Raw genomic sequence first — 25,498 nt, 5'->3', positions numbered from 1 at the left:
AGCAGTTGCTGTACTCCGAACTTAAGAACGGAAAACGGAACGTTGGTGGACAGGAAAAGAGATTTAAAGATGGCCTCAAAGCCAACCTTAAAAACTCTGGCATAGACACTGAGAACTGGGAAGCCCTGGCCCTTGAGCGCTCCAACTGGAGGTCAGCTGTGACCAGCAGTGCTGCAGAATTTGAGGAGGCACGAGTGGAGGGTGAAAGAGTGAAACGTGCCAGGAGGAAGGCGCGTCAAGCCAACCCCGACCGGGACCACCTTCCACCTGGAAACCAATGCCCTCACTGCGGAAGAAGATGCAGAGCAAGAATAGGGCTCCACAGCCACATACGGACCCACAAGGAAATCCATAATGGAAGACCATCTTACTCGTCCAACGAGGGATCGCCTAAGTAAGTAAGTAAGAGGGGAAATCATCGGGAGGAGGGAGCAAGCTTGTTTTCTGGTGCTCTGGAGACAAGGACATGGAACAACAGTTTCAAACTACAGGAAAGGAGATTCCACCTGAACATTAGAAAGAACTTCTGAACTGTGAGAGTTGTTCAGCATTGGAGCTCTCTGCCCCAGAGTGTAGTGGAGGCTCCTTCTTTGGGGGCTTTTAAAGAGAGGCTGTTGGGGTGCTTTGAATGTGCTTCTTGGCAGAGGGTTGGACTGGATGGCCCACAAGGTCTCTTCCAACTCTATGATTCCATCATTCTATGAATCCTGCAAGCAGTAGACGAGACACCACACCATCAAGTCATCTCATCAAACCAAAGCACTTCTCAAAATAAAACCCAAACATACCTTTGCCAAAGTCAAAGAATAGGGAGGGGGGCACTTAAAAAGTAGAATTAGCAACATAGGGAAGGCATTCCATCAACTAGTTCCTTCTCTCCCTCCTGCAGCCCCACTGACTTTGTTGTAGGGGAAAGTGTCCTACTAACACCAACTAACCCTTGTAAGTGCTCGCACTTTCTTTGTACTTCGTAATTCAACACTGGATTAGGACACCATGGTTACACCACCCTTAATTCCATAACATGCTGTTGATTCAGTTAAAGGAGCTCACCGAAATCCAGAATTGGGTTGTACAATGCAACTCCCCAATGAAAATCTCACATGTACCACAGCTTCACCACTTAAACCTACCGTGTCTCATGGAAGGGCATCATAGTCATGCTGAGGAGGTCGCCACCAATTAGATGGATGTTATTCTAGAAGCACAGCAAGGTGAAAGCAAACATACCCGAGACATCTCATCTTTATGTCTCGCCATGAGTTCCATTATGCATTTTTTGTCTTTTACCTTTGACCATTCGGGATAGCAAAGGTAAATGTGTGGCATTTCTCAGCTTCCACAGAGCAAAGCATGAACAGAAAGCAAACATTTGGTTAATTATTCACTTCAGGTATAGACATGTAAATGCAGGATCCTGCAACACATTGAATGGGGATTTCCTGGTTATTTTCAGATGAGATTGCAATAAAGAACTATTATCAAAGAGTGATAATGCAAATGGAATAAGAGGGAAAGGTTAAAGGCAGAGGTTGCAAATCTGCGTGGTCTGAGTTTGAAAACATCAAGCATTTGTTTGCATGTATAGGCATTTGCAGAAAGACCATCCTTGCTATTTTTAGAACCTTCAAATGGATGAAGTCTATTATTTATACACAGCAAGTTACAACATAATCTACTTACAATGGCACATTGGATAAAGAAAGAGGAACCTTGCTCTTTCTATTGTATACCTAGTGCAAGGGAGTTGGACTGCAACTCCTAGTTGTATCCAATTTAGCCAACGGTGATGCTGGCTAATTGCTCTCCCTTTTAATTGCAACAATTAAGAAATGGCTGCAGAAAAAATTAGTCTAATTCAGTGTTTTTCAACCTGAGGGTTGGGACACCTGGGGGGGTTGTGAGAGGGGGTTTCAGAGGGGTTGCCAAAAATCATCACAAAACATATATTTCTGATGGTCTTAAGAACCCCTTTGGCAGAGAAGGCTGAAGAGCTCTCCGCCTGTCCTTCTCTTCCTTTTTGGAAACAGATGGCAAATCCTCCTACCAAAAGCCCTCCTCCGCTGTGATTGGCTGGCCTCTGAGCCAAGGGGAGGGCCATTTGTGAGACTCCAAGCGGAGAGTGGAGAGCAAGCGTGCTCGGCGCATGGCCATGTGGTGCGCATGTGCGGGCAAGGGACAGCATGCGAGGCTAGAGGGAGGCTCACGCTAGCAAGTCCCTTCAGGGCATGGGGGTTCTGTGAGGGAAGTTTGGCCCAATTCAATTGTTAGTGGGATTCAGAATGCTCTTTGATTGGAGGTGAACTATAAATCCCAGCAAGTACAGCTCCCAAATGACAAGGTCTATTTTCCGCAAACTCCACCAATGTTCACATTGAGGCATATTGAGTATTTGTGCCAAATTTGATCCATCATTGTTTGAGTCCACATTGCTCTCTGGATGTAGGTGAACTACAACTCCAAAACTCAAGGTCAATGCCCACCAAACCCTTCCAGTATTTTCTATTGGTCACAGGAGTTCTGTGTGCCAATCATTGGTGGAGTTCAGAATGTTCTTTGATTGTAGGTGAACTATAAATCCTAGCAACTACACCTCCCAAATGACAAACTCAATCCTGCTCCAACCCCACCAGTATTCAACTTTGGGGGAATCGGATATTTGTGCCAAATTTGGTCCAGTGAATGAAAATACATCCTGCATATCCGATATTTACATTACAATTCATAACAGTAGCAAAATGACAGTTATGAAGTAGCAACAAAAATTATTTTATGGTTGGGGGTCACCACAACATGAGGAATTGTATTAAGGGGTCTTGGCATTAAGAAGGTTGAGAAACACTGGTCTAATTAGACATCTTTCTCTTCCAAACACATGCAGTCACTTCTGTTTCTTGGCATCTCATTTGGCATCTTTTGGTTCAATCCTGAGGGCTAAGACAATGGATACAATGGCTTTGTTTCTTGTAGAGAAGCGGAAAAAAGTAGGCTGCATTCCTGTGGAGGGAATAGGTTAGTTTTGTTTATGCAGGACAGACTTTTTGGCTCATACAGTTTTGTTCTTCCAAAGGAAGAGATGACTGTGCGGTTTTGCAGAAACAGTTACAGAGTTGCCATGGCGGCCTGAGGAAATTACCTCCCGAGACCGACTTCCAGGCAGTGAAGGGGGAAGCCAAATGAGCCAATTCTGTGGCAGAAAGAATTACAACAAAATTAAAAGCCACGTAGCAAGTTCTATAGTCTTAAGAGACGGATTTGTTGAACCAATTTCTTCACCGCCTTTCAAGGATCAAAATCAAGACTGTTTTGGTAACTTGTGTCAGAAAATATACAAAAAGACTTGCTTTAAAAGTATCGGTTTCAAGCCTTCCTTAGCTTCTAGTCTTTGGTCAGCCTTTTTGGCCTATCTGGAGATACACTTTACTCATACTTCTCTTCAAAACAGATTACTGCTAGATGCCTCCATCCAGAGTCATAACATCAAATTACAGACTAGGGGTGCCAGAACATGGAAATGGATATATAATTAGGTCATCCAGTGTGATCCGATGGTCAACTCCCTCCAGGCATGGTGGTGAGATTTTCAGAGAGAACACATCACTAGGGATCTCTGGGTCCTCTAATGTGATTTTATGTTCGGTTCTAGAGCAGGAGTCCACACACTTTTGAAGCCAAGGGCCCTCAGACTGTTGGGGGGCAGGACTATAGTATTTTTTTTAACAAAAAACATGAATTCCTATGCATACTACACATATCTTTTCCCTTTCACAGGGGTCTTGTGTGCCTAACCTTAGTGAAGATGGAAGGATGATTGTACTCATGTCAAAGTCTAGAAATTTGAGTAAAATACCAACATCCAAAAACCTAAATAAAGGTATCCATGGATCAATGTGAATGTTGTTATTTTTTCAGTCGCTTCCGACTCTTTGTGACCTCATGGACTACCCTACGCCAGAGCTCCCTGTCGGCCATGACTACCCCCAGCTCCTTCAGAGTCAAGCCAGTCACTTCAAGGATACCATCTATCCATCTTGCCCTTGGTTGACCCCTCTTTCTTTTTCCTTCCATTTTCCCCAGCATCATTGTCTTCTCTACGTTTTCTTTTCTTCTCATGATGTGGTCAAAGTACTTCATCTTTGCCTCTACTATCTTTCCCTCCAATGAGCAGTCGGGCTTTATTTCCTGAAGTATGGATTGGTTGGATCTTCTCGCGGTTCAAAGCACTCTCAGAACTTTTCTCCAACACCACAGTTCAAAAGCATCTATCTTCCTTCGCTCAGCCTTCCTTTTGGTCCAGGTCTCATCCATAGGTTACTACAGGGAATACCATTGCTTTAACTTTGTTGCCATTGTGATGTCTCTACTCTACACTATTTTATCAAGATTGGTCATTGCTCTCCTCCCAAGAAGGAAACATCTTCTGGTTTCTGGCTGCAGTCTGTGTCTGCAGTAATCTTTGCACCTAGAAATACAAACTCTGTCACGGCCTCCACGTTTTCTCCCTCTATTTGCCAGTTATCAATCATTCTTGTTGCCACAATCTTGGTTTTTTATGTTTAACTGCAACCCAGCTTTTGTGCTTTCTTCTTTCACCTTGGTTAGAAGGCTCCTCAGCTCCTCCTCGCTTTCAGCCATCGAAGTGGTATCATCTGCATATCTAAGGTTGTTAATGTTTCTTCCAACAATTTTAACTCCAGCCTTGGATTCGTCAAGCCCCGCACATCACATGATGTGTTCTGCATACAAGTTGAATAGGTTGGGTGAGAGTATACAATCCTGCTGTATGCCTTTCCCAATCTTGAACCGGTCTGTTATTCCACGGTCAATTTCTTACTGTTGCTACTTGGTCATTATAAATAAATAAATTATACATATTATTAATTATACAAATTAATTATACATATTAATTATACAAATTATTTATTATAAATAAATAAATAATACAGATTCCTCAGGAGAGAGACAAGGTGAATGTGAATACTGTACTCAAATCTTATTGAAAGAGGAACTGCCCGCTTCTCTGAGCAGGATGACAAAGGTAAGGACATAGTCCAGGGAGAATCAAAAAGAAGCACTGCCTCCCCACCCCCAGCCCCTTATTCTCTTCACTTCTGAGTTGTTGTTTTGATTCCTGGGCAGGAAAATGGTGGAAACCCTGTCCTGTTTCATGTCTCAGCTTTTGTTGGGGGCCTGATCCATTTTTGTAAGCCTCCCAAAATTGGGACGGTTGTTTTTGGTTCTTTCATTTCCGGGCCCAAAAATTGGACCATTATTGGGGAGGGCTTCCTACCCACTGGCTCCCCTTCCTGCTGTGCATTCTTCTTACCTGGCACCTGCTGTTTCTACTCTTAGAGTAAGAGGCGCTTGGCCATAGGCACTGGCAGCTGTGCACACTTCCTGGGCCTGTCTGCACCCCCCATCACACATGCATTCTCCTTGGAAAGAGTGTGTGTGTGTAGCAGGGCACGCAGGCATGTTCGGAGCATGCCTGCAGCCAAGCTCCAGACTTGGCTGCCTGCATGCCCTCGCCACACATGCCTCAACAAACTGTCCAAGAGTGTGTATATGGCAGGACAGGCAGGCAGGCCTCGAGCATGCCTACAGTCAAGCTCCAGACCTGCCTGCAGGCCCCGCCACACACGTACCCTCTTTCCAAGACAAGGAGGCAAGTTTGGGTGCACACAAAAGCAGGCTTTCGTGTTGAGCAGATTTTCATGTGGCGAGGGGCCTCCCCATTTTGTGCTTCCAAAGAAATGGAAGACACAAAAGAAACGGTAAGAACAAATTTCACACATATGCCTAGTGACAATGGCCATGAATCAACATTGGAGCTTTCCCCTTTCTGTGCAATCATCCTCAATTTATCCATGGGTTGTTTCAAAATCCATAACATTGGCTCCAAACCCTGCCCTCGATTTATATATGAGATCAACTTATACATGAATATGTACGGTGGTCTTTGCTCTGTATTAAAAAAGAACACAGTATGTAAATAAGTTCTGGTGGATCAACTTTATTTTCCACCAGTATACAAATGATACAGTATACAAATGATGTCAAAACTTGCCCAATTTCAGTGGGTCTTTCAGTAACAGAGTGAAAAAGGTAGAGCAGCATGGACATAACTATATCAGTAGATTACAACCCATTTCAGAAGCATCTGCTATTTTGTACTGAAAAACTGAGAACACCATCTGACAGTATCTTTGAGCTCAAGTCACTGTTCAGAAAAAACAATATTCAAAGCTGATGTTTTCTGGAAAGCTTTCCATTTTTGTTAAACAATACGATGAAATTATTTGATTTCACACTTGGGATATTATCCTGGAATACTGGTTTGCCTTTCCCTGTTGGATGTGACAGCATGCGAGATCAGAAGGGGGGAAAGCAACGAGGACTTGTAAAATCGAACAGAATGGATGAAGAGAAGAGTCAAAGTCTCAAAGTATAAAGATTATTTTATTTTTCTAATAAGCCCAAAGCATTTCAGCCTTCTTCAGGGGATGATAAAAAAAGGAAATGTACAATGTATGAAAAATAAAAAAGAGAGACAATTTGTCTTCACTGCATCAGTTATATGTACATATATCTTACATCTATTGCATTTAAAATGTCTCATTTTTAAGGGAAAATACTAGTATTTACTCGAGTCTAATGCACCATCAAATCTAATGTGCACCTCAATTTTCAAAAACATGAAACCAACAAAAAAAATCCTGACGAATATAATGCACAGCAGCAAAAAGTGTACTCTTTGTTATATCACCATCATCAATCTTTATTGCGGTCCAAAGACTCAATTTGCTCAGTGGGAAAAGTGCACAGCAAATTCATAAACCGATAAAACCACTTAAAAACAGGACGAGTGCAATTCTAGATGCATATGAACAAGGGAAAAAACACTGCAAATATATACAAGGCAAGATTCAACCCGATTCTAATACAGGAAGTTGTCTAATCCTGGCTACCTTGGAGAGAAACTTGGCAACAGCTAAGGCCACGTGAGGAAATTGTCACCTAAAAAAATCCTTTACTTGGAATTGGACAGATCTACTGGGTAGGTTGCTCAGTGGGTTAATAAAATGTAGCCAAACCTGCTTGTAAAAACTGCAGGACAATAAGATGTGATACATACATTCAACATCCATGGTTATTACATGGGCAAAGTCTTCCACAAATCTGCCTTGAAGCACTTTGGATGGGAACACATTACACCTTGTCTTTGTTATATGGACATTAGAGTTGCTGCCTGCTTAGAAGTCCTTCTTTAAAAACAAAAACATTAGAATACCAGTTTCCACCAATGGAAAAGAAAAAACTTGGGGTGCTTTTCCATGCCATTTAGTCTATGCCATAGAATAAATCCATTTTAACTGCCTTGGTTCAATGCTATGGAATCATGAAGGCTGTAAGGAGGGCTGGCCCAATGGGTTAAACCCTTGTGCCAGCTGAACTGCTGACCTGAAGGTCGGCGGTTCGAATCTGCAAGACAGAGTGACCTTCCATCTATCAGCTCCAGCTCCCCATGCAGGGGCATGAGAGAAGCCTCCCACAGAATGGTAAAACATCGAGGCATCCCCTGGACAATGTCCTTTCAGATGGTCAATTCTCTCACAGCAGAAGTGACTTGCAGTTTCTCAAGTTGCTTCTGACATAAAAAAAATGAGGGGTGTAGTTTTACAAGGTCTTGAGTCTTCTCTGCTACAGAATGCTGATGCCTCACCAAGCTGCAAATCCCAGAATTGCATAGGATTGAGACCATTAAATTAGAGATGACATCTCCCAAGTAAGAGCTCCAGGTGCTCCTGACGCAGCTTACCTTTTTGCTTTGGCTTAGTACTAAATTATTATATGACTCGAATCTAATGTGCACCCTCATTTTGGCAAGCTAAGTTAGCAAAAAAAAGTGTGCATTAGATTTGAGTAAATAGGGTGTATAACTCAAGAAGACTACTTTCTGAGGTTATATCTCGAAAGTGATCATCGGGGAAATAGAAGGCAGACTGTTATACTGTTTTGAGTATCCGTTACCCAGAACTCCAAAATCCAAAAATATTTCTAAATTGCTTCCATGAGTGACAGAGTGACACTTTTGCTTTTTAATGATGGAAAAGTTACAAACTTTGCTTCATTAACATAATTATTGTACGTATACGAATGTATAAGTTATGAGCAGGTTTGAGGGCCAAAATGATGGATTTTGATATGCTTCATTGACAAATTGAGGGTCATGTCCCCAAAGGGGGGGAAAATACTAATGTAATTTTGCCGCTACCATCATTTCCTCAGGCATTCCAAAAGGCCAAAAGCAGTGACAAGGTAAAGAGCGGAGAAGAGTTTGGTGCTACTTTTAAGTTCTCCTACAATGGACTAGGATCGTGCCACTGTAGTCAAAGAAGAGGATGGTACATTTTTTGGGTTGTTGTAGATTTTTTGGGCTGTATGGCCATGTCCTAGAAGCATTCTCTCCTGACGTTTCACCTGCATCTATGACAAGCATCTTCAGAGGTTGTGAGGATGCCTGCCATAGATGTAGGCAAAATGTCAGGAGAGAATGATTGTAGAACATGGCCATACAGCCCAAAAAACCTACAACAACCCAGTGATTCCGGCCATGAAAGTCTTCGACAGATTGATTTTTTGTTAATAGCTAATACTCACACTGATTTGTGGATAAGCTGACCCAAGTTATGGGGGGATGATATTTTTACTAAAAGTGCTAGAGTTATACATAAGTAAATAAGGTATTAAAATATAAAGTCACCTTAGGGCTATGTATTTTATATATGAAACAAAAAGGAATTTCCACTTTTATTCTCTTTAGACTTCCTAAGTCTATGCATATACATCCAGGGATGATAGTGTCTAGTTTTCCTTTTCAATTCCTTGTAGAGTCTATTATACAACTCGCCCGGGTAGTGGTATCTTCATGTAGAATAAAGTAATTGATATGTTCTTAGAGAATATAACTAATAATGTTTTGTCCTTGTTAATGTATTAAACTGAAATATTTGAAAGTTCTAGTGTAGCCCCTGAGGAAGGCCAACCCTGTAAATAGTTGAAATGCATTGGGCTTTTAAAAACAAAGAAAGCAAGTGACCATCTATGAGCACATGGAGCTTTGTCTCCTGGTTTGCTTTTCTCTATATCAACACAAGCCATGTATATAATTTTACAGTTTATATATAATTTTATTAGTGTTTACAGCACTAATACGTGCTTTTGTAAGCTGCCCCGACTCCCTTTTGGGAGATGGTGGTGAGATATAAATAAAATTGTTGTTATTGCTGTTATTGTTATTGTTATTATTATTTGATACACAACAAGATTAGTACACAGCAAACAAGATCACTATGCTGGCTGTTGTATTGTATCACATGTCGAACACTTCCTAAGTGTGATATATTGGTGAATAATGTGTGCAGATTCGAGTAGAGTGGCCTTTTGCAGCTGACAGTAATTTTGTCAGCACTGATTGTTTTTAAGTGCTGGCCAGGGTCTTTAGGCACTGTATCCTGTGTCCTGAGCACTACTGCAACCACCTTTACTGCCTTGAATCAAAGTCTTTGTAGATCAATCTTTAAATCCTCGTATCGTGTCAACTTTTCCAGTTGCTACTCTTCAAATCTGCTGTTGTCTGGGATTGCAAAAGCAACAAGCCATACTTTCTTTTGTTTTGTTTACCCCCACGATTGTGAGGTCAGGAGTATTGTGCTCCAAAACCCTGTTGGTCTGAATTCGGAAGTCCCAGAATAGTTTGACATGTTCATTTTCTGTATCTTTTTTGGGCTTGTGATCCCACCAGTTCTTTGTCACAGGCAGATGGTACTTGTGACACTATTTCCAATTCCTCCAGCCAGAGCAGCTAAAACGTCTTGGGTACAAGACAGAGTTTCATAGGATACAAAATACTGGATACACAGGAGATGCCAATTTGGGGTAAGGCAGGTGGGTGTAAGTAAGTAGCCAGCAACTAAAATGTTGACATTTCTTTGGCACCTTGTAGCACCAAGTCCAGGTTTTCACATTACAAATTCCACAAACTAGAGGAAACTGCATTTCCTCAACCACCTTATTATATGGCTCTGGATTAAATACAAATATTGTCAGAAAAATTCTGCAAGGAGTCCACTGATTGAGGATCTGATCTTGGTTTCCTGTATTTCTGCAGACTGGGATTGTTCAGAAGTGTATAGAATAGCAGCCATCTTGTCCTGGCTCTGCATGAAACCCGATAACCTAAAACAAAGTTACCACAACTTGCTTTATTACAAATTTGGCACCCATTCTCTCATTCTTTCCTTTTCTTTTAAAAATTACTGACCAACAGACAGATCAAGGGACTATACGTACATAGATAGGTAAAGGTTTCCCCTTGACATTAAGTCTATTTGAGTCCGACTCTGGGAGGTGGAGCTAGTTTCCATTTCTAAGCCAAAGAGCTGGCGTTGTCCATAGACACCTCCAAGGTCATGTGGCCAGCATGATTGCATGGAACACCATTACCTTCCTGCCGAAGGGGTACCTATTGATCTACTCACATTAGCATGTTTTTGAACTGCTAGGTTGGCAGAAGTTGGCAATGGGAGCTCACCCCATCCTGCAGATTCGAACTGCCAACCTTTTGGTCAGCAAGTTCTGCAGCTTAGCAGTTTAACCTGCTGTTCCACTGCAGCCCTGAATACTGCACACATATTCAAAAACAACGTGTGGCTTTACTAACCAGCCCTAGATATCCATTTCAATCCAGTATCAACAATCCTCAAAGTTAGAATAAAGCTGATGCAAAGGAGAGGGTTTCTGCTTGCTCATTTGTTTGTTCTTTTAGAACAAATTTGGCCAGTGCTCTAAATTGAGTTTGAAAACTCATAGAAATAGTACGTAGGGCTGCCTGTAAGCCAGGGGGGAAAAAACCTGACCTACTATCATTAAGAGAAACAACTACCATTAAAAAAGCAGCAGTGGGTTGATGGGCATGTTTACAAGGTCACTGTTGGTGCTTCTCGACTATCATACTGCTGCCATTTCCCTAGAACTAGAAACCATGTTATCATAACTAGTGAGCTATTTTCTTCTGTTGTAGGATAGTGGAGCAAAAAAAAAAAAAGCTAATATGTTGAGCTGTGCCCTTGGGATTCTTTCATCCAAGATTCAATTTACTTACCTGTTCTTGTCAGCTCATTGATAGTAAAGTTGGAGGTGGCTTTCCAACTTTGCTTTTCTCTGTATTGAGTATCAAGGAGGTGGCAAAAGCAGACAAGAGTAGGATTGGTGTGGTAGTGGTCCAAGAACAGCATTTGCACCCAGGTATTGAACCCTGCAGCAAAAGAAGGACAAGTTGTTTTATACATGCTGTCCAAAGACCGTTTCTGAGCTATAGATGGAAGTGGAAAGCTATTATGTCTCTAGAAGACCTCCTTATAAATATTTTGGAGGATACCTCTGTTAGGTTTAGGGCCCATCCCAGGCACTCACCATTATCACGGGTTTCAAAGCCCTTTGGCATCACAGGCCTGTCTACTCGTCCAATCAACCAGGTTCCTATGACAATGCTATAGAACAGTCTCATGAGACAGGAGGTGAATCCCACCACCACCGAGTGGAAGAATAAGAAGTAGCTGAAGTTTACAAATGCTTTCCTGCAGAAGAAAAGAGGCACCATTTAAGATTTACTAAATGCATGATTGGTGGGGATGAGAGACGGGGCCTTCTTGGTGATTGCCCCCGGCTATGGAACTCCCTTCCTGGTGAGATCAGATCAGACCCCTCTCTCCTGTCCTTCAGAAGGATGGTAAAAACTTGGCTGTGGGACCAAGCTTTTGGGACAGGGCTATAAAGCAGCAATAGGAAAGATTACCAGGCCAATTAGATTTGACGCAGATGACCAGGATGGTTTTAAATGGTGTATTTAAATGGTGTATTTTTTTCGTGTCAGGAGCGACTTGAGAAACTGCAAGTCGCTTCTGGTGTGAGAGAATTGGCTGTCTGTAAGGATGTTGCCCAGGGGATGCCCGGATGTCTTTGATGTTTTACCATCCTTTTGGGAAGCTTTTTTCATGTCCCCACATGGTGAGCTGGAGCTGACAGAGGGAAGTTCATCCGCGCTCTCCCCAGATTTGAACCTGTGACCTGTCAATCTTCAGTCCTGCCAGTACAGGGGTTTAACCCACTGCGCCAACAGGGGCTCCTTTGTCCTGGCATTGAATGTTTGCCATATATATGCTGTGCTCCGCCCTGAGTCCCCTTTGGGGTGGGAAGGGCAGAAATATAAATGTTTTAAATAAATAAATAACAAATAGGGCTCATTATAGTAATCCAACCGGGCTGTAATTAAAATACAGTCACTCCAGCTAGGTTTGATATCTCAAGGAAAGGCTGTCACAAAATCCTTAACTACCCAACTGGCCCCTCTTAAACCAATGCTTTGGGCCTGTGTCTTCAAGGGGACTGTAACACCATACAGCACTTGCCAAATCCCTATTTCCTGCTCTGTTTTTATATGTGCTCTATTGCATTTGCCTGCAAGTGTATTGAATCCCCAGCGATAGTTCTTACAAAAGACAAGATAAACAAAAACCTTTGTCAAGGTACATACTGTATAGGTTTTCTGCAGCTAGACTTTGCTACTTTCTTTGATGAAATATGTTTAAGAGGATGGTAAAAGCAAACAAAAAAGACAAGCAGACAGTTTAACATGTTTGAGAGGAAACACTGGCAGGGGGAGAGTGTGGGGTACCTTTCAGTATCTTTCAACAATGGGGTGGTAGTGTCCAGTGGAAAAGCTGTATTCCAGGAAATGAATCACAGGAAGGCTCTTGGTTCCTGACACTAACCTGTTATCAAGTGCCAAAGGTTTTTGCTTGTCTTTTGGCGAAAGCTTCGGTTGAAGGAAAAAAATGCCAGCCAAATAAACTTGCATCTTCTTGATAAACATAACAATAGCAAGAGAAAGGCTGGAAGACAAAAGATCAAGAAGGCACAGCCAAGTAAACAAACCACAAGGACAATGGATCAGTGTTGGTGAAGACTACTGGAGGCTAGGAATGAAAATGGATGGTCTGCATTGGGCAGTGCCAGGTCTTTCTCCAGGACTTAAGGCCTGAATGAATGACTAGATCCAATATCCATTTTCAACAGTATTTTCAAAAGTTAAGATCAAAGGGGTAGAGATTTAGGGCCCTTACACACAACCATATAACTTAGGGCTCTTCCAAACAGCCCAATATCCGAGAATATCAAGGCAGAAAATCCCACAATATCTGCTTTGACCTGGGTTATCTGAGTCCACACTCGGATAATGTGCATTTTCTGCCTTGATATTATGGGATATAGGGATGTGTGGAAGGGCCTCCAGAATATCAAGGCAGGAAATCTCACAATATCTGCTTTGAACTTAAATTTATGGCAGTGTAGACTCAGATAAGCCAGATCAAGGTAGATATTGTAAGATTTTCTACCTTGATATTCTGGGATATAGGGCTGTGTGGAAGGACCCTTTCAAAGAATCAAAGAATCAAAGAGTTGGAAGAGACCTCATGGGCCATCCAGTCCAACTCCCTGCCAAGAAGCAGGAATATTGCATTCAAATCACCCCTGACAAATGGCCATCCAGCCTCTGCTTAAAAGCTTCCAAAGAAGGAGCCTCCACCACACTCCGGGGCAGAGAGTTCCACTGCTGAACGGCTCTCACAGTCAGGAAGTTCTTCCTAATGTTCAGATGGAATCTCCTCTCTTGTAGTTTGAAGCCATTGTTCCGCGTCCTAGTCTCCAAGGAAGCAGAAAACAAGCTTGCTCCCTCCTCCCTGTGGCTTCCTCTCACATATTTATACATGGCTATCATATCTCCTCTCAGCCTTCTCTTCTTCAGGCTAAACATGCCCAGTTCCCTAAGCCGCTCCTCATAGGGCTTGTTCTCCAGACCCTTGATCATTTTAGTCACCCTGCTCTGGACACATTCCAGCTTGTCAATATCTCTCTTGAATTGTGGTGCCCAGAATTGGACACAATATTCCAGATGTGGTCTAACCAAAGCAGAATAGAGGGGTAGCATTACTTCCTTAGATCTAGACACTATGCTCCTATTGATGCAGGCCAAAATCCCATTGGCTTTTTTTGCCGCCACATCACATTATTGGCTCATGTTTAACTTGTTGTCCACGAGGACTCCAAGATCTTTTTCACACGTACTGCTCTCGAGCCAGGCGTCCCCCCTTTGCCAGAGCTTCCCATGACAATCTCATTTGCCAAAATAGAGAAGCAAAGTGTTTTCTGGCATGAATTTGTGATCTGAAGCCCCTTCCCTATAGCTGAATAAAATCCCACATTCTCAGCTTTGTACTGGATTATATGGTAGTGTGGACTCACGATAACCAAGTTCAAAGCAGATATTGTGGAATTTTCTGCCTTGATATTCTGGGTTATATGGCTGTGTGGAAGGGCCCACAGTCCATGAGCATTTATTTCATAATAAGAATGGGTTCCTACGTGGTAGGGAGATGAAATTGATGACATTTGCAATTCTTTGAGTTTTAATAAATGGTGCAAGATCTTGTGGATTCTAGTGAAAATGGAAATAACTAACACATACATTATCCCAGATGCTTACTTTGCAGAATCTCAATCATTTAATATATTATTCAACAAGCCATCCCCTGCCACGCGTTGCTGTGTATATGTGACTTGTGTGTGTATATAAGTGTGTTTGTGTGTGTGTGTGTATGGGTGTATATGTGTGTGTATATATTTGTGTATTTGTGTGCTTATATGTGTACATGAATACTGTATATATGTGTGTGCTTGTCTATATGCATATTTGTGTGTATATATGTGTGCATATGTATATATATGTGTGTGTGTGCATGTATATGTGCATGTGTATATGTATATATGTGTGTATATATATGTATGTGTATATTTGTGTGTTTGTGCATATACGTGTGTGTGTATGAATGTGTGCATATGTATATGAGTGTATGTGTATGTGTATATATAGTGTATTTTTTTGTTATTAAGTCTGTTCCACTGGGGTTTTGTGTGTGTGCGTGTGTATGTGTGTGTGTTTATGGGTGATGGGCACTCATTGGCCTGTTAGGTGTATTGTGTCCAAATTTCGTGTCAATTAGTCCAGTGGTTTTTGAGTTAAGTTAATCCCACAAACGAACATTACATTTTTATTTATATAGACAGATCGGCAATTACTATCCACACATTTTTTCAAGTCAGTGTTAAAGGAGAGGCAACCAATGGTCTCCAACCCACACTGACTGGAAATTGCATTCTGTGCAGCCAGACTATCTTGCTGACAACTGCAGAAATGATCACGTTGGGTCTGTTCTAAAAGGCAGGAAGAGCAAGGTGATTATTATGGCTGCTGACACTTACATGACAGTTCCCCATTTGTCAAGAAGTTGCTTCCACTGACCATGCTTCATAGGCAAAATTATAATATACATGATGATCATGCCAAACACCATAATCACAAGCTGCATGGCTGAAAATCCTAGCAGAGAAAACACAAGTTGTCAACAAAATGGAGAAAATATTAAACAAATATATATCTCATACCACATGTTTGAAGCACAGATGTTCACATACCCCATAATATATAAGCAACTTGCCAAGAGGTAAATTTTCCTGATGAAACCTGTTAGAGCAAACAAACAAAAGGGCAGTTTATTGATGCATGTATCTCACAAATACCATTTAGAAACACTGAAGAAGAAGAAGAAGAAGAAGAAGAAGAAGAAGAAGAAATTATTATTATTATTAAACACAATTGGCGCTGACAAGATTACAAGCTGCCAGCTGCAAAAGGCCAACCTTTTGAACACATTATTCACCTATACCTCACACGGTCCTAGACACTTGGGAAGTGTCCGATGTGTGATCCAATACAACAGCCAGCAGAGTGATCTTGTTTGCTGTGGAACTCATTTTGTTGTGTTTCAAATAATAACAACAACAACAACAACAACAACAATAATAATAATAAACTTTATTTACATTCCGCCGGACTCAGAGCAGATAATAGCATCTACAAACATCTGAAAACATTCAGTGCCTTTACAATCAAATACAATAAGACACACAACACACAAATACAAACATAGGCAGAAGTTTCATTTCCGGCTTCTGGGGACAGTTCTCATCTCTGGCTCTGGGAAGGTGTTTTTCTCCATTTTCAAGCCTGCATTGGTACCTCCTGGTTGTGTGGCTGGCAAGATTGCTTGGAGCGTCTCCTTGCCTTTTCCCACTGAAGTGGTACCTATTTATCTACTCACATTTTGAAGAGCTAGGAAATCCTATACTTCTGTTTATGGAGATTGAGCAGAATATAAATGGTGATGGTGATGATGATGATGATGATGACTATTATTATTATTTGAAACACAACAAGATTAGTATGCAGCATACAAGATCACTCGGCTGGCTGTTGTACTGGATCACACGTCGGGCACTTCCCAAGTGTCTAGGACTCTGTGATGTAACAGCGAATAATGTGTACAGATCCCAATAGGGTGGCCTTTTGTAGCTGACAAATGGTAATCTTCTCAGCGCCAATTGTGTTTAAGTGCAGACCAAGGTCTTTAGGCACTGCACCCAGTGTGTCGATCACCACTGGAATCACCTTGACTAGCTTGTGCCAGAGTCTTTGCAGTTCGATCTTTAAATCCTCAGATCTTGTCAGCTTTTCTAGTTGTTTCTCTTCAATCCTGCTGTATTTTGTTTTTGGAAAATGAAAGTTTTTGGTCCAATCTGCATCATCCATATGAATCCAGGTAATGCAAAATAAATTTCCTAGTATCTTAAAAAAGAAATTACTAGCTCCATGCTTTCAATTCATAGATTGTCACACACTTTCCTATGCTTCTTTATTGCTTGTGCCAATCTTTATATCCATATATTATTATTTATATATTATATATTATTTATTTATATATTATATATTATTTATTTATATATTATATATTATTTATTTATATTATTTTCTTAGCAGCAAAGTCCTCTGCAATCTCAAAGAGCAGAAGTATTGATGGTACTGAAAAGCCAGCTGTCAACACAGCACAAACAAAGCTTCAAATTTGCCAGATCACTACTGGAAAATACCTGAGGATATTTTTTAAAACTCACCACACTGTGAGGAGGTGACACCTTAAAATCATCTGACAGAAAAAGAGATTTCTTGCCTGCACGCAGCAGCCTTATTTGTGTTCTAGGAAAGAAAACAACAAAACATTATTTTTAAAACTAGTTCATTGGAACATGTGAAAGCTACCACACTTCTCATAGCCACATTCATACTTTTGGTATGCATGAAAAGTACTACAGAGAGAGATGTATAAAAGCTAACATTGGCAATAAAGTACTGAAAACATTATGAAGCCCTGACAAAGAGAAATGTTCACTCAAAACACTTCATGGACTTTTCAAGGAAAAAAATTCAAAAGATGTGTAAGACTCAAAAATAGAAAAGCCCACCAGATCCCTATTTCATATGCACTGCTACTAGAGAAACTTGTAATCCACTACACTTTAAGGGCTATTAATGGCAGTGGTAGAAGGGTTCAGTTCCACCTGAAGACCAAAGGAAAATCATAATCCATTTTCATAATCCATTGGAAAAGCTACTTTTGAGTTTACATTTCCCAACATGGCTATGCTTGCTGAGAGATGGTGGGAGTTATAGTCCTAAGTAGCAACTTTTACAAACTCTGGTCCATGTGCTGGTACAACAAACATCTTGAATTGAAATGTTACATAAAATGCATGTCACACACACACACACACACACACAATATCTCTGATGCTGCTCTATGTCATCTATATAAATAAAAATGTAATGTGGTTGAAGACCTTCCACAGGTGGCATATGACCCCTAAAAATTGAGTCTAATGTATAAAAAATACCCAAACCTGTGCTGGAAATGTAAAAAACATACAGGAAGCTACTACCATATGTGGTGGACTTGCCCAGAATCCATCAAATATTGGCGAGTCATACAAGAAGAGACCCGAAAAATCCTAAAAAGAAGTATTCCGCAGAAACCAGAATACTTCTTGTTAGGTCTTACGGACAAAGATCTAAACCTAAGTAACAACGAGGACGTACTCTTCACACATATAACCACTGCTGCACGATTAACTTTTGCCAAACACTGGAAGGAAGAGCACATACCCACTACTGAACAATGGCTGGATAAATTACTAGATATAAGGGATATGGATAAGCTGACATTCCTCCTAAGAAACAGCCTGGGAAGACCAGCAAACATGACGGACTGGTCTTGCGTGGAGGAATATGAATATGGCAAAATAGATGACACTTAAAAACACTAAAATAAAATAAATAAAATAAATAAGGAGAGAGGAAGATAGCATAAAATATGAAGAAGGAAGGGTCAAAAAAAAATATCCCAGCTCCCTCGAAAGTAAAGGGAGAGCAAAAGATATAGATTGATAACCCATTGGGAAACAGAATGGAAGTCACTTTTAATTATGTCGTGCTATGTTGTGTCTTGTCTTGTGGTGTATGTCAGTATGTAGGGGAGCAAAAGGATTGACATATTTGGAAGATACATGTTCGTTTATGCAGATACATCCGCATATTTGTATCAAGAAATGAGGGACTACAGCTATACCTCTACCCCCCATACCCCCCCCCCCTTACCCCATCTCCCTGTGTTTTCATGTTATTTTTATATGTGCTAGAAAACTTAATAAAGATTATATTTTTTTTAAAGTAATGTTAGTGTGTGGGATTAACCTAACTCAAAAACCACTGGACGAATTGACACCAAATTTGGACACAATTTGGTCTGACTCTGGGGGGTGGCGCTCATTTCAATTTCTAAATCAAAGAGCCAGAGTTGTCCGTAGACACCTCCAAGGTCACATGGCCGGCATGACTGCATGGAGTGCTGTTACCTTCCCACCAAAACGGTACCTATTGATCTACACACATTTGCATGTTTTTGAACTTTTAGATTGGCAGAAGCTGTGGCTTATGATGAGAGTTCACCCCACTCCAAAAAAATCGAGGGCACCAGCATTTTCCCCCATTATCATTAAATCAAACCACAGTTTAGCAAACTCTTATTATCCATGTTTGGGAATTGTTGACTTATCATTATCATGAACCATGGCTGGCAAATATGATAGCAAGATCATTGTGCCTGCCTAACATATTTTCTTTAAAAACTGAAATAATGTCAGGTATACTCATAAAGCAGGAAGGAAGAGAAACAGCATTCTTAATGGCCCAATCAAGGCTGGACAATGATCAATATCATTTCTACACCAGGCCCCTCTAACCCAGAGGCTATACTTACCTGTAGCAGACTAAGAGATGAGCTACGTAAATGAAGCATGTGAAACAGGAAGTAATCAAGCTGAACTGCCAAACACCTGTAGAACAAGAAGTTGCCAGCTTTAGTCAGTGTCATTTCCTTCTAGTATTCCCAATCAATATCTAGCTTAGAAACCTACTATCTCTTATATGTGTGTGTGTTCTCTAGAAGGCCTATTTAGGGTGGCTTTATCCCTCATCTTTGTGAGGGAATAGTAGCACTAACACTCCTATTTCTACAAAAAAAAAGGGGGTCACTGACAAAAAGTATCCTGGCAGACAACCAAACACATGATGAGTAGTGCTCAAAGTGAAGAACCTCCTTCTGATTCAAACTATAGGAAAGGAAATTCCACCTGAACATTAGGAAAAACTTCCTGGCTGTTCAGCAGTGAAACTCTCTGCTTTGGAGTGTGGTGGACGCTCCTTCTTTGGATGCTTTTAAACAGAGGCTGGATGCCCATCTGTTGGGGTGCTCTGAATGCAAGTGTCTGGGTATACTGTTTTTAAAATATGCACTTGTGATTGGAACTGTTTTTTTTTCTGATGCTGTTGTTGATTTTACATTTGTTTTTATTTTATTTTATTGTGTATGTTTTTACTTTGTATTTTCAGGCTTGTCCCCTTGTAAGCCGCGCCGAGTCCCTTCAGAGAGATGGTGACAGGGTATAAAAATTAAGTTGTTGTTGTTATTATTATTATTATTATTATTATTATTATTTTATTAACACCGCATTATGTCACAGCAAACGAGATCTGTATGCTGGATTTCATATCACAAAATCACAAAGTCGAACACTTCCCAAGCATCTGGGACTGAGTGATGTATTTTCAAATGATGTGTGCAAATCCAAGTAAGGTGGCCTTTTGCAGTTGACAGATTTGATTTCCAAATGCTGGCTTAGATATTTTGGTACAGCACCCAGTGTGCCAATGACCACTGGGACCACCTGTACTGGTTAATGCCAGAGCCTTTCTAGTTCAATTTTGAGGTCCTGATAATGGCTGAGTTTTTCCTGTTGTTTTTCCTCAATGTGACTGCCACCTGCAATGGCGACATCAATAATCCAAACTTTTTACTTTTCCACAATTGTGATATCTGGGGTATTGTGTTCCAAAACTTTGTCAGTCTGGATTTGAAAGTTCCACAGTATTTTTGTGTGTTCATTTTCCACTACCTTTGCAGGTTTATGATCCCAACAGTTCTTTACTACTGGCAGGTGGTACTTGTGGCCTAAGTTCCAGTGAATCATTTGGGCCACAGAGTTGTGCCTCTGTTTGTAGTCCATTTGTGCGATTTTCTTGCAGCAGCTGAGGATATGATCCATGGTTTCATCAGCTTCCTTGCTGCTGCTGATGAGGATGATGATTATTATTGGTAATATGTGTCATAGAAAGACAATGGTCAAAATACCCTAGAATTTGCTAAGAAAGGCTGGAGGCACAGAATTTCCTTATTCTCCCAGTGGCTATAGTTCGTGCCACTGGAAATTGAGGAAAGGGGCAGGTCTTCAGGAATGACAGTTGCTCTTTTTTCCACTAAGTGCTCAGCCCTTTAGATGCAACTGTCTGTTCTGAACATGGCTAAGACAAATCACCAAGTAGTGACCCAAAAAACGCAGTGCAGTGGCTAAGGCTTTGTGAACACAGTAGAGGAAGTGACCTTCCTTCCACTCAGGGAAATTGGAGTAAGGTAGAAAAGAACCTGCTTAGGAGACAGCTCTCTGCTCTGACCAAGAAGGCATTACTTTTGAGCTTCATCCTCTTTTATGAGTTTAAATGATGAAACCTCAGCGTTTGGAAGGAAGGGAATCTGGAGCAAAAATCATGTATGGGGTAACATCAGAAATAATAAGTCTGAAGGCTCCTCAGGGGAGAAAAAGACTATGAACAAATGTGTAAAAATTATAGGCAAGCACTCTCACGCAGCTGGTCTGAGTCCCTCTACGGAGGTAGAGAAGATCGGGATATAGAAGTTTTAAATAAATTAAATAAATAATTTTTTTGCCTAAGAATTATACTTAGACCAAAGCAACTGGCACCATCCACATAAAATCATGCTGAATTTAGAATATCATATAATATGCCTCTAACCCACATGGTCTACCTTTTAAGACACTTCCAAATTCTTGAATAGCAGAGTAAATTTCTGGAGATCCATCAGCAAATGTCGATGCAGCAAAACCATCGAATAGAGGACTGAATATTCGAATAGTCCAGGCGACCAAAATATATTCGTAAGTGGCAAACTGGAGGACATATGAAACAGCAACAATTAGTCTGAATATCTTAAAAGCAAAATCACACAATAAAACAATCCATTATATGGGTTGTTGTAGGTTTTTTTCGGGCTATATGGCCATGGTCTAGAGGCATTCTCTCCTGACGTTTCGCCTGCATCTATGGCACGCATCCTCAGACCTCACTACCTCTGAGGATGCTTGCCATAGATGCAGGCGAAACGTCAGGAGAGAATGCCTCTAGACCATGGCCATATAGCCCAAAAAAAACTACAACAACCCAGTGATTCCGGCCATGAAAGCCTTCGACAAATCCATTATATGTTCTAGATTGGGCAAAAAAATGAAATAGCTGGGTATCTGTGAAACTGAAAGAAGGCAGCCCCAACACAACAACTTCTGCCTTGTTATTGAACAAGGAGTGGGCCACAGATCTTCCTCAACTTCCTCCCCAGCCAAGTCCATGTTGAGGGATTATGGAAGACATCACTCAACATCATCTGGAGGGCTGCATCATTCTCACTCCTGATATAAAAGTTATGTTTGTAGCCTTCCACAATCCAGTGCTCCCTTCATTTGAGAGCAGTGGTTTCCAACCTTTGGTCCTCTGGGTGTTTTAGACTTCAACTTCCAGAAATCCCGGCCATCTTACCAGCTGTTTGGAATAGCTGGAGCTGAAGTCCAAAACACCTGGAGGATCAAAGATTGGGAACCACAGATTTGAGAGTATAGGTCCCCCAAGCCAGAGGCAGAATGGCTAGCAGGCAGGAAAAATGGAAGTTATATTCTACAATATTTGGAGAGCCTGAGAGTAGGGAAAGCTCTACACCTAAATATCTATTGTCTGACACTGTTTTCAATTGATACATTTAATACCACAAAAACATGAATGTGCTGTTTTCAGCAAGAAACTCTATTGGCTGATTTGGAAAAAACAAAAGGGAGGGACTGTTGTAGTAGTAGCGGTGTTTTTATTTTGCACATGTCATGAGACACATGGGTTAGAGTAAGCATTAGAATTATTCCAGGCACATGATTATGAACTGCAATCTTTTTTTTTTTTTTGTCATGTCAGGAGCGACTTGAGAAACTGGAAGTCGCTTCTGATGTGAGAGAATTGGCCGTCTGCAAGGACGTTGCCCAGGGGACGCCCGGATGTTTTTGATGTTTTTATCATCCTTGTGGGAGGCTTCTCTTATGTCCCCGCAAGAGGAGCTGGAGCTGACAGAGGGAACTCATCCACGCTCTCCCTGCAACCTGTCGGTCTTCAGTCCTACTGGCACAGGGGTTTAATCCACTGCAATGATTAACTATTTCTGTCTTCATATGCCTTCATCACACTGGAAATAATTCTGCCAAGTTGCTGATTAGAGACTGTTTTGTTTTTGGGGTTTTTATCATGTCTGAAGTGACTTGAGAACATACTGCACTGCAAGTCGCTTCTGGTGTGAGACAATTGGCTGGGGAACACCCAGATCTGTTAGCTGAAAGACTTCTCTCATGTCCCCGCAAGCTAGAGCTGACTGACAGGAGCTCACTCCATCTCACAGATTCGAACCGGTAACCTTCAGGTCAGCAACCCAACTTTTAGATCAGCAGTTCAGCCAGCACAAGGGTATTAACCTATTGCGCCACTGCGGCTCACATTAGAGACTGGTGGCAGTAGATGTTGCTTTCATTCAAGCTGAGGTGGAAATGTTTTCCTGTTTAGCAACTGATATACTAAGCAACTGTTTTTTGCTGAGAGAATCACCCTATGGAGCTCCATTACCATGTAAAGGCAGATGACGACAAGCACGGATGTACTGATCATCCTGCTTGGGAATTTAAAGTTGGAATCCCATTCATACAGCCTGCTTTTGATCCAGGATTTCTGTAGCTGCCTGTTGATAGACAAAATATACAGGAAAGGAGTTACATTTTTAAAAAATAATGAGAGCACAATTCTTCTCTTCCATTCCTCCCTCAGAATTTAAATTTCCCAGAAGAAGACTAGCATTGTTGTCTCATTTCAATGTTTGAACTAAACCTTCCTATCACGAGTGCCATAGTTTGCCAAGAAAGAATGGCAAGACTGCTCTACCTCATAACCCAAAAAGCTGGTGACTCTATCCTGATAATTATGAAAAACATGTTCTGTGCAAACATTGTTTATTGGAGGGAGATGAAACAGAGAGCAAACAGGACTTTGATAGAACAGCCCTTTGTGCAAACGAGTCCTCCTTCATCAAGTAGGACTGAATGCATTGGCAGAGGCTGTCTTCTGACCAAGGCAGAATAGAGAGGTAGCATGACTTCCCTTGATCTAGACACTATGCTCTAGATTCAGGCCAAAATCCCATTTGCTTTTTTTGCCGCTGCATTACATTGTTGGCACATGTTTAACTTGTTGTCCACAAGGACTCCAAGATCTTTTTCACACATACTGCTCTCATTTGCTTATCGACTCTCCTTTGAATAAGCCCATCCATTCCTGCCAGTTACTGCGGAAGCATGTCCGGTTTGAGGATTATTATCACATGGACCTATTCTATAGGGTTCCTTTTTCAATTTGAAAGTGAAAATGCTCCAAGAACAGAAAGATTCTCACTGTAGTGGAGGCTTCCTCAACAGAAGTTGGACACACTGTGCTTGATGATCCTCCAGAAGAAAATTATCCTCCTATACAGAGCAGGGAGAGGAGAAAGGTCATGTTTCAGGAATTACACTCAACAGTTAGAACATTAAGCAGCTAATAATTATCACCATTCAAATTTAGGAAATGTTATTTTTAGCTCATTAATATTTTGACCTTTGACTCCTTGTACAAACTTTTTGAGAGATCTGATGTAATGAGCCGAAACACACAAGACTAGTTATCTTGGGCCTCTCCTTGTTGGTCCACATAACCAACAGGAAATATAGTGAGAACAGTACTTTGACATGCTAAGCTGGCACTGTGCTCAGAATACATCAAAGACCTGGGGCAATTCCCACATTCTCCCTTACCCAGAATACAAGAAAAAGCCATGGACATCATATTTAAAATGAGCTCATTAGGAGACTGAAGTCCCTTTGTTGTTGTTCATTCGTTCAGTTGTCTCCGACTCTTCGTGACCTCATGGACCAGCCCACGCCAGAGCTCCCTGTCGTATGGTCACCAACCCCAGCTCCTTCAAGGTCAGTCCAGTCACTTCAAGGATGCCATCCATCCATCCATCCATCTTGCCCTTGGTCAGCCCCTCTTCCTTTTACCTTCCACTTTCTCCAGCATAACTGTCTTCTCTAAGCTTTGCTGTCTCATGATGTGTCCAAAGTACTTCAACTTTGTCTCTAGTATCCTTCCCTCCAATGAGCAGTTGGGCTTTATTTCCTGGAAGATGGACTGGTTGGATCTTCTCGCAGTCCAAGGCAATCTCAGAACTTTCCTCCAACACCTCAGTTCAAAAGCATCTATCTTCCTTCGCTCAGCCTTCCCTAAGGTCCAGCTCTCACATCGGTAGGTTACTACAGGAAATACCATGATTTTGATTATGCGGATCTTTATCCCTTATCACTGCTATTGATAGTCCCTTATCATTGCTATTCTAATTACTCCAGAGAAAAAACAATCAGGGACAGCTAATCATCTCAACAAAGAATTCCCCCAGGCAGCAACAAGACACACCTAAAAACAGTCAGGCCATCAAATGCTGATCAAGGTGGCCAACTGAGACATTCACACCTATCTCCAACAGACAAAAGTTCTTTCTCTCACCCTGGACTTTCCACAGATATATAAACCCTTAGTTTCCAACAGACCTCACAACCTCTGAGGATGCCTGCCATAGATGCAGGTAAAACGTCAGGAGAGAATGCTTCTAAAACATGGCCATACAGCCCGAAAAATCTACTCAAAGCCAGAAAAGTTGAAGCTTTTAGAAATAATAAAAAT

The 25,498-nt window shown here is 41.3% G+C and overlaps 2 protein-coding genes across 2 annotated transcripts in view; both read right to left on the bottom strand.

Annotated features, from left to right (window-relative positions):
* The window catches only part of LOC132768130 (stimulated by retinoic acid gene 6 protein-like), a 39,789-nt gene extending 38,451 nt beyond the window's left edge, over positions 1–1,338 (bottom strand). The window contains exon 1 of the mRNA XM_060763763.2: positions 1,134–1,338. Within this exon, the coding sequence (XP_060619746.2) occupies positions 1,134–1,162 (29 nt within the window). The 5' untranslated portion in view covers positions 1,163–1,338. The remainder of the gene's footprint in view (positions 1–1,133) is intronic.
* Positions 1,339–6,440: 5,102 nt separating this feature from the next.
* LOC132765513 (stimulated by retinoic acid gene 6 protein-like) overlaps positions 6,441–25,498 on the bottom strand; it is a 68,360-nt gene continuing 49,302 nt past the window's right edge. The window contains exons 8-18 of the mRNA XM_067463963.1: positions 24,176–24,246; positions 23,357–23,468; positions 21,453–21,594; positions 19,329–19,404; positions 17,131–17,212; positions 15,595–15,643; positions 15,382–15,499; positions 12,834–12,953; positions 11,476–11,639; positions 11,165–11,317; positions 6,441–10,239 (exon numbers count right to left, since the gene is read on the bottom strand). Coding sequence (XP_067320064.1) covers positions 10,091–10,239; positions 11,165–11,317; positions 11,476–11,639; positions 12,834–12,953; positions 15,382–15,499; positions 15,595–15,643; positions 17,131–17,212; positions 19,329–19,404; positions 21,453–21,594; positions 23,357–23,468; positions 24,176–24,246 — 1,236 coding nt within the window. The 3' untranslated portion in view covers positions 6,441–10,090. The remainder of the gene's footprint in view (positions 10,240–11,164; positions 11,318–11,475; positions 11,640–12,833; positions 12,954–15,381; positions 15,500–15,594; positions 15,644–17,130; positions 17,213–19,328; positions 19,405–21,452; positions 21,595–23,356; positions 23,469–24,175; positions 24,247–25,498) is intronic.

The sequence above is a fragment of the Anolis sagrei genome, chromosome 2, assembly GCF_037176765.1.
Source record: "Anolis sagrei isolate rAnoSag1 chromosome 2, rAnoSag1.mat, whole genome shotgun sequence".
NCBI classification, from domain to species: domain Eukaryota; kingdom Metazoa; phylum Chordata; class Lepidosauria; order Squamata; family Dactyloidae; genus Anolis; species Anolis sagrei.
The sequence above is the reverse complement of the archived record's forward strand: the minus strand, read 5'-3'. Positions and strand labels throughout refer to the sequence as shown.